The sequence below is a fragment of the Panthera uncia genome, chromosome B4, assembly GCF_023721935.1.
Source record: "Panthera uncia isolate 11264 chromosome B4, Puncia_PCG_1.0, whole genome shotgun sequence".
Lineage (NCBI taxonomy): Eukaryota > Metazoa > Chordata > Mammalia > Carnivora > Felidae > Panthera > Panthera uncia.
Genome location: NC_064809.1, coordinates 138,241,184 through 138,258,437, shown reverse-complemented (window position 1 = coordinate 138,258,437; position 17,254 = coordinate 138,241,184). Strand labels below are relative to the sequence as shown.

At 48.7% G+C, this 17,254-nt stretch overlaps 2 protein-coding genes across 2 annotated transcripts in view; one reads left to right on the top strand and one right to left on the bottom strand.

The window, feature by feature from the left end:
- Positions 1-11,675, top strand: part of SYCE3 (synaptonemal complex central element protein 3) — a 28,894-nt gene extending 17,219 nt beyond the window's left edge. Inside the window, exon 3 of the mRNA XM_049626619.1 lies at positions 11,363-11,675. Coding sequence (XP_049482576.1) covers positions 11,363-11,520 — 158 coding nt within the window. The 3' untranslated portion in view covers positions 11,521-11,675. The remainder of the gene's footprint in view (positions 1-11,362) is intronic.
- A 1,313-nt stretch (positions 11,676-12,988) lies between these two features.
- KLHDC7B (kelch domain containing 7B) lies at positions 12,989-16,743 on the bottom strand. The gene has a single exon (XM_049626741.1). It carries the CDS (start codon positions 16,649-16,651, stop codon positions 12,989-12,991), a length of 3,663 nt encoding a protein of 1,220 aa, XP_049482698.1. The 5' UTR covers positions 16,652-16,743.
- Positions 16,744-17,254: the final 511 nt, after the last annotated feature.

The following is a 17,254-nucleotide window of genomic DNA, read 5'->3' as shown; positions in this document are numbered from 1 at the left end:
TCAGAACACCAAAGACAAAGAGAAAAACTACAGGAAACCAGAGAGAGAGAGAGATCAAAGGAGTAACAATTGGAGTGAACTTTGATAAACGGACTAAATGCACCAACCAAAAGACATAGGGTATCAGAATGGAGTGAACTTTGAACAATAATTGTGAGAACCAGAACTTAGTGGAATAATATCTAAATGTCATAAAAACACTATTGACGCAGAATTATGCATCCAACAAAATTATCTTTCAGTAATGAGGAAAAAATAAAGACATTTGCAAATGAATAAAAACTTACAATATTTGTCACAAAGAGACCTGCTTTAAAGGAACTACTAAAAGTTTTACTTAAGTAAAGGGAATATGATCTCAGAAGGAAGGTCTGAAATGCACAAGGCAATGGAAAACAAATAAAATATTAAACATGAAGGTCAATCCTATGAATAGTTCATTAAGTACATTTTCTCCCTTCCACATAACTTCCTGTGACAGTGTTGCTAAATTTTCTGCCACCACATAGCAAGTATCTCCTCTCCCCTAGCTTCCAATAAGAGTTTCCTCACTTTTCTGTAAATCCTCATTGGCAGCCTCCTCAAACTCCAAATCCTATGAACAGTGTGTCCGAGGTACTTTAATCTTTCACTAATGCTTTCCTCAAAATCCTTACAGCTTTTCCAGCTCCCATCCCCTGAAACACTCCAAAGCCACTCCTACATTTCACAGTTTTGTTACAGGAGCACTTACTCAAGTACCAAAATCTGTATTAGTTATCTATTGCTTCATAACAAGTTAACCCAAATTTAGCAACTGAAAACAAAAAATATTTATTATCACACAGTTTCTGAAGATCAGGAATCTAGGAGTAGCTAAGCTGGGCTCTGGATATGTATTTTATGAGTTTGCAGTCAAACTGTTGGCTGTGGTTTCAGTCTCCAGATGTTTGACCAGAGGCTGGAGAATCTCCTTCTGAGCTCACATAGCTGTTGGCAGGCCACTTTCTATGTGGCCTCACCAGAAGGCTGTTCATGACATAACTTACCCCAGAGCAATTACATGTAACATAATATAGTGTAATACTACATACACATATGAAAGAGCCAGAGACAGAAGGCACAGTCTTTTATAAGCTCATCTCAGAAGTGACATACCATCACTTCTGTCATATTTTACTTGTCACATGGATCTACTCTAGTACAGTGTGAGAGAGAACTACATAAAGGTGTGATTACCAGAAGGCCGGGACTACTACAGGGCTCAACTTGGAAGCTGGCTACCACACTTATGCAGAACATCTAAAACACATGTAATTGGAGATAATCTGTTACATGAAAGATAAGTGTACAAAAGTTAATTGCATTTATATATACCAGCAACAAGGAATTAGAACACATTTTTTTAAATTTTTTTTTAATGTTTATTTATTTTTGAGACAGAGAGAGACAGAGCGTGAACAGGGGAGGGTCAGAGAGAGAGGGAGACACAGAATCTGAAACAGGCTCCAGGCTCCGAGCTGTCAGCACAGAGCCCGATGCGGGGCTCGAACCCACGGACCGCGAGATCATGACCTGGGCCGAAGTCGGACGCTCAACCGACTGAGCCACCCAGGTGCCCCTAGAACACATTTTTTAAAGGCATTTACAACAGTAACACACAAACATACACATGCACGTAGACACATCTACGTAGACACATGGACACATCTATTAATTCCCCTGGAAGAAATGTAACAAGAAATGTGCAAGGCCTATATGCAGAAAATTATAAAACTTGACTAACAGATACTAAAGATCAAAATAAATGGAGCTGTAGCTACATTTATGAATAGAAAGACTTAAAGTAATATGTCTGTTCTCCCCAGAGTTCATCATTTGCTTTAAAGTAGTTTTAGTGAAAATCCTAATAGGGTTTATCATGGAACTTGACAAGTTTATTCTAAAACATTTATGAGAGACTTACAACCCAAAAATAGCTAAGATATTTCTGAGAAAGACAAGGACAGAGGATTCACCCTACCATTACCAGGACTTATTATAAAACTATATAGTTAATATAGTGTCATATTGACTTAGAAATAGACAAGTTGAGCAACAGAATGCAACAGAGAGCCCAGAAACAGACAGACACACACACACACACACACACACACACACATCACACACACGCTCACACACTCACACAAACACACACACATGGATATGTGCACACATAACACACTCTCATACACACACATACACACGTAAACACACACACTCTCACACACATGTACACACATAACATGCTCATATACACAAACATGCACATGTGTACATACATACACACTCACAGGAATTTTTATATATAATAGGTGAAATGACAGATCAGTGAAGGAAAGAATAAACCATTTATTTTTATTTTTTAAAAGAAGGAGCTATTTAATAAGTAAGCTGGAGAAATTGGTTATCCATAAGAATAAAAATTACAAATGCATCCCTACCCACACATACACACAATAGCTTCAGAACAATAAGGGCTTAGGTATCAAAAATGTTTAAAACTTGGAAAGAAAATAGGGGAGAATATCTTGTGACTTTGGGGGTGGAGTAGAATTTCCTAAACAAGAGGCAAAAATGCTAAACACAGAATAAAAGATTGATACGTTGAACTACATTAACGTTAAGAACTTCTATTCATCAAAAAGTAATTTAAATGTCACCTTCTTGGGGCACCTGGGTGGCTCAGTCAGTTGAGCATCCAACTTTAGCTCAGATCATGATCTTGAGGTTCGTGGGTTCTTGCCCCACATTGGGCTTTCTGCTGACAGCCCAGCGCCTGCTTCGGATTCTCTGTCTCCTTCTCTCTCTACCCCTCCCCCACTCACTCTCTCTCAAAAATAAATAAACATTAAAAATTTAATAAATAAATATATAAAAATGTCACCTTCTCCGTGAAGTGTTTCCCAAGTGCTCTTCTTGAAATTGCAAATCCTTTTTCCCTGGCACTCTCAACCCTCCTTCATGGATTTATTTTTCTCCTCAGCACTTATTACTTTCTTTTTTTTTTTAACGTTTTTATTCATCTTTTGAGAGACAAAGAGAGAGAACAAGCAGGGGAGGAGCAGAGAGAGAGGGCTGAAGCAGGCTCCAAGCTCTGAGCTTTCAGGACAGAGCCCAGTGCAAGGCTCGAACCCGCAAACCTCAAGATCATGACCTGAGCCAAAATGAGCTGTTTAACCTACTGAGCCACCCAGGCGCCCCAGCACTTATTACTTTCTAACATACTATATTATAAGTTTACTTATTGTTATTTTTTTAACGTTTATTTATTTTGAGAGAGAGAGTGCACATGTGCACAAGCATGAAAGTAGAGGAGGGGCAGAGAGAGGGGGAGAGAGGGAATCCCAGCTTCATGTTGTCAGTGCAGAGCCCGACTGGGGGCTCTATCTCACGAACTGGGAGATCTTACGACCCGGGAGATCATGATCTGAGCTGATCAAGAGTTGGAAGCTTAACCGAGTCACCCAGGCGCCCCTACTTACTGTTATTTATTATATAATGGTCATGAGGCCAAGACTTTTTGGCATTCTTTCTCATTGCTCTGTCCCCAGAATAGATGCTGACCCATAATAGATGTTTAATAGATATATTTTTTTAAATTTTTTTAACGTTTATTTGTTATTGATAGATACAGAGTGTGAGCAGAGGAGGGGGAGAGACAGGGGAGACACAGAATCCGAAGTAGACTCCAGGCTCTGGGCTGTCAGCACAGAGCCCAACGCAGGGCTCGAATTCACGAACTCTGAGATCTTGACCTGAGCCGAAGTCGATCGCCTAACCAACTGAGCCACCCAGGAGCCCCTAATAGATATTTTTTAAGTGAATGAATGTGTCTTAGCTCCCTGATTTTTTATGCATTTTAATAAAGCTGTATCTTAAGCTTCCTGACATCATCCTTTCCTAGTACAGTGCTAACAGTGAAATAGATATTGGAATATGATAATTTCCATGGTACCTACTTGCATGGCAAAATGAGGACAGTGTGGTATGTTTTTAATTTGTAATTGATAATAGATAATACCCTTTCTACCATAGTGGGTCCTTCATTTGTTGTTTTCTAATTATTTTGGTTTTGTTGGTTTGTTTTTCTTTAGAGTTCTCTGGCAGAGAGTTGGCATACTTTTCAGCTCACAGCATGTTATCATCATTAATCCATATAAGAATCTTCCCTTTTTTGTTTACATTCTTTTATTCCCATTTCTTTTTTTTTGTATGTCACTTTTTTTATATTATGTATAAAGTTTCTGCTTTTATTTATTTTTTTTTTAATTTTTTTTTTCAACGTTTTTTATTTTTATTTTTGGGACAGAGAGAGACAGAGCATGAACGGGGGAGGGGCAGAGAGAGAGGGAGACACAGAATCGGAAACAGGCTCCAGGCTCCGAGCCATCAGCCCAGAGCCTGACGCGGGGCTCGAACTCACGGACCGCGAGATCGTGACCTGGCTGAAGTCGGACGCTTAACCGACTGCGCCACCCAGGCGCCCCTACTTTTATTTTTTTAAGTTTATTTATTTTGAGAGAAAGAGAGAGAAGAGGGAGTGGGGGAGGGGCAGAGAGAGAGGGAGAAATTCTCAAGCAGGCTGTGAGTGTCAGCAGGGCTTGAACTCAAGAACCATGAGATTGTGACCTGAGCTGAAACCAAGAGTCAGATGCTTAACCAACTGAGCCACCCAGGTGTCCCCCTACATCTTAAATAGAAAAATTTTAGGTGAGGGGCACCTGGGTAGCTCAATCAGTTGACTGACCGGCTCTTGATTTCAACTCAGCTCATGATCCCAGGGTTGTGGGATCGAGCCCCATGTCGGGCTCCACGCTGAGTGTGGAGCCTGCTTCAGATTCTCCTCTCTCTCTCTCCCTTTGCCCCTCTCCCGGACTCATTCTCTCTCTTTTAGAGAAAAGTTTAAATTTAAATATAAAAGATAGAAACATCTTAAATTTAAATAGAAAAGTTTAGGTGAGGGGTTCCTAGTAGCTCTGTTGGTTAAGCATCCATCCAACTCTTGGTTTAGGCTCAAGTCATGATCTCACAGTTTTGTGAGTTTGAGCCCCGCATGGGGCTCTATTCTGACAGTGCAGAGCCTGCTTGGGATTCTCTCTCTCACCCTCTCTCTCTCTCTCTCTCTGCCTCTCCCCCACTCACGCTGTCTCTGTGTCTCTCAAAAATAAATAAGCTTTAAAAAAACAACTTAGGTGAAATCCACATACCATATAGTTAACCATTTTAAAGTATACATTCAGTAGCATTTAATGCATTCACAATGTCATACAGCCACCAAATCTATCCAGTTCAAAATGTTTTCATCATTCAAAAAAGACACTATGTGGGGGCGCCTGGGCGGCTCAGTTAGTTAAGTTTCTGACTCTTGGTTTTAGCTCAGGTCATGATCTCAGGTTTCATGAGTTCAAGCCCTGAATCGGGCTCTGCGCTGACAGCATGGAGGCTGGTTGGGATTCTCTCTTTCCCTCTTTCTCTGCCCCTCCCACCTGTGGGCTCATGCTCTCTCTCTCACAAAGTAAATAAGTAAACTTTTTAAAAAAGACACTTTGTACCCCTAAGCAGTCACCCCCATGTGCCTCTATCCTCAGCCTTTGGCAACCACCAATCTGTTTTCAGTCTCTATGGATTTACCCATTCTGGATATTTCATATAAATGAATCATATGGTATGTGAATACAGTTTGTTTCTGGATTCTTTTACTTAGCATATTTTCAAGGTTCATCAATATTATAGAATATGTTAGTACTTTATTCCTCTCTAGGGTTGAATAATTATCCCATTGTACGGATATATCACATTTTCTTTATTCATTCATCCTTTGATTGATATTTGGGTTGTGTCCACCTTTTAGCTATTGTGAATAGCACTGTTGTGAACATCTATATGCAAGTATGTGCTTGAGTACCTGTTCTCAATTGTTTGGAGAATTACCTAGAAGTGGAATTTATGTCTAGCTTTCTGAAGAAGGCCAAACTGTTTTACACAACGATGCACCATTTTACAATCCTACCAACAGTATACCAGGGTATACTGGTCTCACAGTCTGTGAGTTTGAGCCCTGCGTCGGGCTCTGTGCTGACAGCTCGGAGCCTGGAGCCTGTTTCAGATTCTGTGTCTCCCTCTTTCTCTGACCCTCCCCTGTTCATGCTGTCTCTCTCTCTCTGTCTCAAAAATAAATAAACGTTAAAAAAAATTTTTAAATAAAAACGAATAAATAAATAAATAAAAAGGGAATATATACGTAGCTTCTCCATTAAGTATATATGTTGTAAGTTTTGGTATATCACTTTTAGTAAGCTTAAGATGTCTCCCATTATTTCTAATTTGTTAGAGTTGATTTTTTTAAACCACAAATAGGTATTAAATTTTGTTAGCTGCCCTTTTTTGGGGCATTAATTGAGCTATTCCTATGATTTCCCCCTTTTTATTTATTTTTATTTTTATTTTTTTAACGAAGTTGAATGTATTATTATTAAACTATTTATCTTCCTGCAAGGCTTTTGCTTCACCATATTAAAAACAGCACCAGCTATTTTGAAAGCACGGTATATTGCAAAATTAAGGTAGTATTCTTTATCTGACACTACAGAACTAACAAACCTTTCTCCACTGCCAGTTATTTCCAATGGATAGATCATTTAAGTATTTTGACTCCAATCCAGGGAGAGATGCAAACAAGTTACGATATTCCCTAAGACTTAAGATGACAGTGTTATCCTTGAATTACATAATTTTTATAACTAGTTTTTAACCACAAATAATTACAGGATTCTGAATATTATAACTAGAGCCTAGCCTAAAAATCATAAGGTATGGCAAAAAAAGATGCATGCTATGTTTATCTGCAATCATCAGAAAGTTAAGGGGTGTTTTCTTTCATTAATGTTGTTGCGAGTGATTTCTTTTTGCACTAGTATTGCTAAAAGTTGCTATTTTATTTATTCATTTTTAATTTTTTAACGTTTATTTATTTTTGAGAGAAAGAGAGAGCATGAGCGGGGGAGGGGCAGAGAGAGAGGAGGACATAGAATCCGAAACAGGCTCCAGGCTCTGAGCTGTCAGCACAGAGCCCGATGCGGGGCTCCGACCCACAAACCGGAGATCGTGACCTGAGCCAAAGTCCCAGGCTCAACGACTGAGCCACCCAGGTGCCCCAAAAGTTGCTATTTCAAATCCTCCATGCACCACTAATTTAAGACAATTCTGCTAGATTAAATTGTTTCATACTAGTTTATTTAGGGGTGCCATTTTCACTCGTCAATAGGTTTTATGTATTTCTCATATGCTTCTTCACACATTAATTCATCCAGTTCTGAAGGGTTACTGAGTGTTATCTTGATCAGCCAACCATCTTCATAACAAGATTTGTTGACAAGTCCTGGATTTTCACAAGAGCTTCATTAATTTCAGTTACTTCTCCTGATAGAGGAGACTAGAGTTCACTAGCAGCTTTCACACTTTCTAAAGCACCAAACTCCTCTTGTTTGTTCAATTTTGTCCCAACTTCAGGCAGACTGTACAGTAAACATCATCTCCCAAAGCTTCCTGTGCAAAATTGCTGATTCCCACTGTTCCAATACCATTTTCTGTTGTTATCCATTCATGTTTGTCTGTGAATTTACGCACAGAGAGCAGAACAGAGCCTGTGCGCAGCATCCTGATGGCACCCGCGCTCAGCCCCCAGGGCTGAATTTCTGTTACAAATTCTACATCATAACATGCTATTTTAACACATTGTCAGGTTTGGTTAGTTCATGTTTAGAGTTTTATATCTATATTGATATAAAATAGAACTATATTTTTTCATATAATCTTTGATTTTGGAACAAACTAACTTAGGGAAAATTATGTATTTATTTTTGTTTATCTCTGTTCTCAAATTTTCTATAACATAAATGGAATGCTCCTATATCCATACAGTGAGGATATCACTCTTCTTTTTCTAATTTCTGGAATCGTATTATGTAAGAATTAACTGTTCTTTCAAATTTTGGTAGAATTCATCTGTAAGACCATCTGGGGCCTGAGATTTGGGAGCTATAACTTCACCAATTACATTTAAAATGTTGACTGGTCTGTTTTGCCAAAGGTGGGAATTAGCCCGTGGCTATAAAGTCCAGGCCCATCTTTGTCCCTTTATCGCATGGCTGAGCCGCCCTTTGTCATCATTCCTGTACTCCCTGTCTACCTTCTAGGCCCTCAAAGCAAATTCACTTACCAAATCCCTAAGTGATGTCCTCCCCTCTCGTACAACAGAATTTTGGACCCCTTTATCTTCATCCTTTGAACCCTGCATTTAAGTGTACAGCTTGACTGGTTATTTATTTACTTATTTACTCATTTATTTTGAGAGAGAGAGAGAGAGTGCGTGCATGTATGAACAGGGAAGGGGAGGGCGGGGAGGGGATCCCAGGCAGGCTCCACACCAGCATCACAGAGCCCGAAGCAGGGCTCAAACCCATGAACCCTGAGATCATGACCTAAATTGAAATCGAGAGTCAGGCACTTAACCGACTGAGCCACCCAGGTGCCCCACATCTTGGCTGTTTTTTCTTGATTTCTGTATGAGGATTTTAGTCCTACCCAGCAGGTAGTGTATCAGGTGAGCCCTAGTTGGCTTCTTAGAATATCTGCTGTTCAGGCTTTTCCAGAGATTATGACCTTGGCTTTGCTAAAGTGCAGGCCTTAGCAAAAGCTCTCAGAGAGAGCCTGCCCTTACCATCTGGTTTAAAGACTCCTCCTACTCCATTTCTCTGTCCCAACACATGCTGCTTATTGCCGTACAGCACCCTTCCCAACCTGTGATTGTCTTGTGTGTTTATTCTATCTCCCATGGCCCCTATAGACACTTCCTGAAGGTGGGGTGTGTCTATCTTGCATACTGCTATATTGCCAGGACACCAGGAGTGCCTTAGCAAGATGCCAACACAAAGGTGCTCAACAAATATTGAATGAATGAAAAACTCAAGAGACGTGAATTTCCGGAGGATCTTCTGATGATCATGAGTTCTTTCTTTTCTATGCATTCTGAATTTTCTTCCTTGGATCAAATTAAAAAGGGCTTTGCTCTTGATATAGTGTTTTGGTGTCTCATTGAATTGCCTTTTCTGGACTGTGCTTTGGCAATATGCCAACAGCTTTCTTTTACCAGTGATTACAAAAATAGACATAGAAGAATCACTTTGTATTTCAAGTAGAGATGTTGTCAAGGACATTTTCAACTATATTATATGCTTCTCATAGAATATACCTATAGGAAAATTTTTTCTTAGGATAAAAGCATCTAATGGTTGTTTTTGTTTATTTATTTTTGAGAGAGAGAAAAAGCACAAGTGAGGGAGGGGCAGAGAGAGAGGGAGACACAGAAGCAGGCTCCAGGCTCTGAGCTGTCAGCACAGAGCCTGATGTGGGGCTTGAACCCATGAACCACAAGATCATGACCTGAGTGGAAGTCACACGCTGAGCTGAGTTAACCGACTGAGCCACCCAGGTGCCCGTTTTTGTTGTTGTTGTTTATTTATTTATGAGAGAGAGAGAGAGAGAGAGAGAGAGAGTGTGTGTGTGTGTGTGTGTGAGCAAGGGAGGGGCAGAGGGAGAGGGAGACACAGGATCCAAAGCGGGCTCCATGCTGACAGCAGCGAGCCCAATGTGGGGCTTGAACTCAGGAACCGTGAGGTCATGACCTGAGCCGCAGTTGAACGCTCAACTGCTCAACTGACTGAGCCACCCAGGTGTCCTTTATGGGTTTGTTTTTATTTTATGGCCACCGAGTTTCAAACCTGAGCATGTTTCCTCTGCTTTCGCCTTGGGAAATTCAGAGCTAGAATTCCAACTGCTGTGTGGAACCGTATGAGACTCATTTCTGCAAGCTCTTTTTTCCTTCTGAATTTTTATTTCTTACCCACTCTCTTTGCCCTGAATACCTCTTATTTATTTTACGGTAAGGGTTTCTCCTGTCTTGAACACCATAATATGTGCGAGGCATTTTACATAGCATCCATGTAATCATAGCCAGCTGTGAGACTGGGATGTTGTCTCTCCTTTACAAATGAGGTTGGTGAACTTAAGTCACTTGTTTGTGGGCACACAGGTAGCAAGTAGAGAGAGCCAGAAAGCAAACTGTTCTGACTCCCGGGTACATGCTGCACCTGCTGTCCAGGCAGTCTATAAGGTGGTCTCCTTGTTAAAATTCAGGTTCCTGGGCACCATTCACAACATGTTAGACAAGACCCTCTTTGAGTTGTGGGAGCGGCCAGTGATCTACATTTTAAAAGGTGTCCCAAGTGACTCTCATACATCCAAAAGTTCAAGAATTCCTGTACACGCCATATAACTATATGCCCTCTGTTGAGATACCGCACATAGCTTTTCTAACAATTTTCCTTAACCAAACGTGTTACTTTCTGTAAAACATCAAGTCTGTCATTGCTGCTGACCTTGGTCGTATGTAGATATTCATGTGTTATTGTTATTTGCCTATCTCCTTTTTGGTTAATTTCCTTGAGGACATAGTTCCCCAAAGTGTCCAGTATGTTTTAGCCAAGCAAAGAGCAGTTTTAAGGGGGAGATATATGTACTGTGGTTGGCTGCCATGTGGAAGGGAGATGACCTTTGTTCTTTGTAATTATAGAGGGTAGAACCACACCAGCGCGGTGGGTGCTGCAGAGAGATGAGGTTTCTGCAGACTTCCGCTGAAGTTGTATAAGAAGCATGTGTTCACCTATAAGCCCTCGAGTAGCTCTCGATGGGAAACAGCAAGAAACTCAGTGCAGTGGTGAGCACCAAAGGACACCTAACATGGGATGCAGCAAACCCTTCCAGAAGGAGGAGTCCCTGGGCTGGCCTTCATGAAAGCACAGAGGTACCCAGACAGAAGTGGGCAGGCATCCCAGGCCACTGTGCGTAAGGTAACATGAGGCTCAGGGCTTGGCAGGAGTAGGAATAATCAGCCCTACTTGAGCATGCGAGCTTGGATGGGTGTTACGACCCCTCAGGGTTCACCTGCAACCACTAGCTGTGAACTGCAGATAGGTAAGGACCTGAGTTTGCTCTAAACTGTCCTAATATTTTATGTCAGACAGGCCTCCAGTCTTAGCGTCACGGGCTGATGTATCCAGAAGTTAAGACCTGTGTGAGACCAGGGAAGTGTCAGCAGTGCTCTGTGTAGGAAGAAGTTTTAATGGTGGCTTTTAGGAACCCTGTAACGTGTAGCCTACCAGCAACTCAGCAGGATCTGGCCCCTGGGATGCTTAGCATGGCTGGAGGCATCGGGCCCTCCCTGGAGTGCTCAGAGCCACGGCCCCATTCTGTAGCCTGACCGGGGCCCATCTGGTTGTTGCAGTGCAAGCCACATGGATGGCCTACGACATGGTGGTGATGCGCACCGACCCCACGCTGGCGGAGTCCATGCGCCGGCTGGAGGATGCCTTCCTCAACTGCAAGGAGGAGATGGAGAAGAACTGGCAAGAGCTGCTCACTGAGACCAAGCACAAGCAGTAGGCCCCCCGCCCACCCGTGGCCACCGTGCTTCTGCCTGCCAGTGTGGAGAAGCCCCGGGGACACGGAGCCCTCTCTGCTTGGCAGAGTAACAGCAACCGTAACACATAGCTGTATGAACTGTACTTGTTTTTCAATAAACTTATTTTTAAGAACAACCTGAGGACCCCTTTCTGTCCTACCCGGCAGCATAGCGAGCCTTGTGAGCAAAAAATGAGAATCATAAGATGTAGATGTTTTCAATGAATCAAACATATTTAGTGCCGGTAGTACCGAGGATGGAATAAAAAGCAAAAGAAAAAGGGCCAGTTGGGCCAAACCCGGGCACACAGTGGGACAGGCAGCAGTGTTCAGTCAGGTTTATTTACCTTCCTGTGATGGATTCCAAAACGAGTAAAGGGGAACATTATCTATTCATCCTGGGCACTGCGCTAGGCGCTCGCATGTGTCCTTATGCCCTCACAGCTCTCCTGAGTGACACGTTCATTTTCCCTACTACACAGATGAGAAGAATGGAATCAGACGTCTCGGCTAAGTCCGCAGCTAACAAGGGAAAGAGCTCAGGTGAAACCTGGGTCTCACGTAAGAACAGGGGGTGGTGGGAAGTGAGGCTGCTTCTGGAGGGGCGAAGCGGGGGGGAGAGACCCCACAGGCTGCAGAGGGGCATGAGCCCAAGTGGTTTCAGGCAGGGGCTACAGTCAGCAGAACAGTTTCACAGGCAAGGGTTCCAGGCCTCTGGGGACCAATCGGACAAAGGAGGGCTACAGAGTCTTTCCCAGGAAGACCCAAACCGGGCTCCCAAGGCCTGAGGCAAGAACATTTTTCTGGGGACTCTCTGTTCCTTGTTCCCCTGTCCCATTCCCTTACAGACCTCTTGCCCGGCTTGGAGCCCTAGGGACAGAACGGAGAAGTGTGACTATCTCTCTAGCCACCTCCTTCCTTGGCTCAGCAGTCACTCAGCCCCTGGCAGGCCAAATCCTGGTCCTCAAGGACACATCGGTCCCTGGCTCTCAGAGCACCAGAGAGACCCCCACACAGATTTTCCCAGGCAGTGCAGTGCTGCAAGAGGGAACCTGGCTCCTGGGAGCCCAGAGAAGGGGAGGAGGAGGAGGAGGAGGAGGAGGAGGAGGAAGAGGAGGAGGAGGAGCCCCCTGGAGGACGGGCTGGGCTGTGTGAGCCAGCTGAGGCGTCAGGGCAAGAACTAAGCGGAAAAGGCAGTAAACAGCATGCTGTGGTGGGAAGGTTAGAAGCCGGCTTCTAACCAGATGCAAGGAGCCTGAGCTCCGGGGGGAGAGGGCTCTTTCAGGGAAGGGGGGAGGGAAGGGGGGAGGGAAGGGGGAGATCATGAGCCTTATTAGAACAGAAAGACAAAGCTGTCCCAGAAACAACAGCAGAAGGTTCTGCCGGCCACCTCCTGTGCTCCACTTGCCCTCAGACCCCCAGGCCCAGGGTCGCCCTAGAGAGCAGCAGCTCAGAGGGCTGTTTGCAGCCGGTCGGTGGCAGGCAGAGTCAAGATGAATGGACAGAGGACCCCCTTACTCCCCAGAGGAAAGGGCTGCAACTCCCTGGCCTGGAACTGGGCAGTCCCCTCAGAGACCGTAAAGGTGGCGGTGACCTGGTGGTTGAGGCAGTAAATGGTGTTGCCCAGTGCGGTGCAGTGCAGGGGGGCCGGGTCGGGCAGGGGCAGGGAGGCAGCCCGGCTCCAGGAGCCCGTTACGGTGTTGTAGCGCATCACCGCAGCGCCCACACCCCGCAGCAGGTCGAAGCGGTACAGGAAACCTCCCAATGCCACCACGTCGCTGGGACGCCGGTGGCTGGCACTGTAGGGGCACTCATCCCACGCGTCCTTCACAGGGCTGTACCTGAGCAAGCGGTAGAAGAGGTGGCCCCCGGTGACGTAGATGTCCCCACGGCAGGCCACAGCCTCGTGTGCCACAGGGAAGGTGCCCGCAGGGAGGGGCGCGCGCGAGGTCCAGGCATCCGTGCGCGGGTCATAGCGCTCCATGCTGTACAGGCACTCTCCGCCGATGGCGTAAAGAAGCCCATCCAGGGCCACCAGCTTGAGCTGGGCACGGGCCTGCTGCATGGGCCGCACCTGGCTCCAGATGTTGGTCAGTGGGTTGTAGCAGAAGACCTCGTTGGAGCAGACAGCCTTGGCTCCGGAGCCGCGGATGCCCCCCGCCAGGAACAGGTAGTTGTGCATGGTGCAGAGTCCACAGCCCCGCAGCGGGGCCTCCTCCGGCACCTGTGTCAGGGGCCGCCACGTGTTTTCTTGGGGGTTGAACACGTGCAGGTGCGTGCGAGGAGGCGGGGGTGCGGGTCCCGCCGTAGGGGCCTCCTCCCCACAAGGGCCCCTTGTGAGCCCCGAGCGGCTCAGCGGGTAGAGGCTGGGCAGCACAAGGACCCCCACCACCGCCTGGCCCCGGCCTGTCCGAAGGCTCAGGATGCGCTCCCGCTCAGCCCCGCTCAGCTGCCGGTAGAGGCCCGGGTCTCCTAGCACGTGCAGCAGATTGTCGCTCATCAACGCGTAGGTCTCCTGCGCCAGGCCGGGCTGCCCGTGCTGCTGGGCAAAGGCCAGTACATCCAGGCAGCTGCCCAGGTCCAGCCGCTGTCGTCGAGCCGCGGCCAGAGCGGGCTCCCGGGCTAGGGAGCCAGGCTTCCGAGGCCCCTCCGCCACCCCCCGGCTCCCGGGCCTCTGCAGAAGCACCTTGAGTTTTCGGGCCTCCTGCTTTTCCGTGAGGACTGCCCCGCTGCCTGCAGGGCGGGGCCTCTCCCCTGGAGCCTCTCCCTCCTGCCTCAGTGGTACCATCTGGCTGACCTCCCGCTCAGAGCTCTCTGCTATTTCACACATGCTGCGTTTCCGAGGCCGTGGGACAGGCTGTGAGACCCCCCTCGTGGTGGGGGAGGGTACAGGGCCAGGTTGCCTCTGCCCAGGGGACCGTGATGGGGCCCCGGGCACTGCGGCTCCAGGCAGTCGGGAGTCTGGATGTTTCTCATCCACTGCATCTGGCCTTGGGCCTGAGGGAGGGTCTGGAGTAGGAGCCTCCCTGGTATCCGAGCTTCTCTGCTGTTGCGGACACCCAGCCTCAGGCAGGCTCCCTGTGCCAGCTTCTGTGACCATTCCAGCGGCGGAGCCATTCCTGACCTCCAGGCTGGCGGCGGCCCCTTCAGGGGGAGAACCAGACTCTCTGTTCTCAGAGGGTGCATCAGTGCTGGGATCTCTAGGGCTCCTGGGAGCTGCCCTTGGGGCTCTCCCTTGGCGTCTCTCTTGCCTGGGGAAGGGGTGACTCCTAAGAACCATCGAAATAAGGTTTTCCCAGCTAGATGAGATCTGCCCTTCCTGGTTGTCCTTGCAGAGAGCCACACTGGGCTCCTGGGACATAGGCCTTGACTCACTACTCGGGGCAGGGGTCAGAACTGGGGTTGGGGCTGGGGCTGGGGCAGGGGCTGGGGAGGAGGACGGAGTTGGAGCAGGGGCAGGGGCAGGGGCTGGGGCTGGGGCTGACACTGCCCTGAGAGTTTCATCCTCGGCAGAACCCTGACTAACTCCGAGGGACAAAGAGTCTGAAGGAGAGGAGGTCGGAAGGATTGAGCCTGCAGGTAAGAGACCTCCGTGGGGATGTGCTGTGGGCGGGGAAGCCAAGGGCGGGAGGGGCTTAGGGATGCGCGGGGAGAGCGTGGCTGAGCCGGGGGGGTCTGGGGGGCGCCTCCCTGTGTCCAGACTGCCTGCCTCCTGCCCGCTGCTCTGCCCGCGCTGGCCTTGCCAAGATGGTCTCCCTTCTAGGAGGCCATGGCCCCGTTGCTGCTCTGCCCCGCCCGGCCCTGAGCTGAAGAAAGAGCAGTCTCCAGAGCCTTGAGCCCCAGCCTTTACCGCATTGCTGGCGTCTGCGGTCCCCCGTCCTTGAGACAAGAGTGGATGTCCGCCTTGCGACCCCTCTGGCCGTGGGCCCATGGAGTCTGGGGTCTGGACGAAGCTCCTCTCCCACGGCCAGCCTTCCACGGAGGCTGGGGGTCCCTGAGACTCCCTGGGAGCCTGGGGCCCAGCCTCCCTGCTCTCCAGAGCTAGGACTGAGGCTGGATGGAGGCTGCTCTCCCCGTGCCCCTTCACTGTGCCCTCTGTCAAGGGCCCAGCCTGCGTGGCACGTGGTGGAGGCAGCTCCAAGGGGAGAGGAGGCCTCTGGGAGCCTGTGGAGAGGCTGCTGGCTGCATCCACAGCATCCCACACACTCACCACAGAGCCCAGGCGGAGGGGGTCCGGCTTTGGGAGGCGGCGGTGTCTATCTTCTGAGCCTTGGTCCACCTGCCACCGCCGGCTTCTTCGACCCCTCTCTAGCGAGCCAGGTGGCCCTACACCTTGTTGCCAGGGGCTGGCGTCCTGTTCTGCTGTGTGGACCAGGGCCTGGTGAGCTGGCACCTTGGCTTGAACACCTCCTGCCTCCACTTGCCCTTCAGTCTCTCTGCCAGGACTCCGAGGGGTGAAGTGTATCAGGAGGGGGCCGGATGTCCCCCCTACTTTGCTCCGACCCAGGAAGGCAGTATCTGGCCTGAGAGGCTCCCTTCCTTTACCTCGCAGGGCTTCCGCGGTGGCACTGTCGTGCTGCCGTCCCAAGGACCCTCCACTGGCCACCTCGCCGGGTGTCTCGAGTGGAGGTGCCGCTGTGGCAGCCAGACCACCTCCCCGGAGCTCCTGATCTTGGGCCCCTGCCGCAGCTGGACTCCCCTGGCCACGTCCTGGAGGGTCTGGCTGCCCCTGCCCTGAGCTGTGTCCCTCGACACCACCACTGACCTTGGGCTGCAGGGGCAGGGCTCGGCTGGCTCCTCCAGCCTGAGAAGGCTGGGCCCCGGGGGTTGTGGGTGCAGGTCCTGCCGCCTCCTGGTCCTGCCCAGAGCCAAACCAGTGCAAAGCCAGTGCCGTGGCGGCCACCACAGCCAGCGCCAGCAGGGTGAGGACAGCGCTGTCCCAGTCATCCTCCCCGTCCCAGCCCCAGCCGGGGCCATCAGGCTCCAAGGCCCCCTGGACCATGGTGCTGGGCTGCAGACTCAGCGTGAGGAGCTGGGTCGCAGGCTGGAAGCTTGGAGTGCTGCCTGCAAGTCTGTCCCACACTCGGGCCTGGACTGCTGTCTGCACAGGCATCAACAATGCGCCCCGCCCACAGGGCTGCCCAGTTAAGGTGGCCCTGTGCTGGGGGACAGTCTCTCTGCCTGGCCTGGGGGGGAGGTGTCTCTTCGCCCACACCTGGATTGGGGTTTGTCTGGGTGGAGCTGTCAGGAGACAACATAATACGCAAGAGCTCCGGGAGCTCAGGGGCCTCCGCAGGCAAACGCGCCCCTTCTCCTTTTTCCACAGGTTCCAGTGGCGAGTGGCCTTGTTCCTCAAAGCTGTTTCGGTGTCCCAGACCCTCACGGCCCCTCACAGCCCCTCACAGCCCCCAGATCTCCACCCCATTCTTCCAACTCTCAGCCTGTGTCCAGCCTCAGAGGCGCTGTGAGGGAAGAGCACAGTGAGATGCTATCTGTAGCTTTAGCAACGTGACGCAGCCCCGATGAAATTACCAGAAACCCGAGAAGACAATCCCACTGTGGGCCAGTGGGGGAGGGGTGGGCGGGCACATACTCCATGGTGCCGACCCTGCGGCTGGCCTCTGAGAGAGACCGTGCGGGCACGGTGTCCTGACAGGAAGCTCTGCCTTAGAAAGCGCAACCTCCTGTCACCTCGGGCGTGAAGTAGAGCTTGGCA

Bases quoted from the DNA above. Each gene is read 5' to 3' on its own strand.
- KLHDC7B (XM_049626741.1), bottom strand. From the start codon at position 16,651: ATGCCTGTGCAGACAGCAGTCCAGGCCCGAGTGTGGGACAGACTTGCA.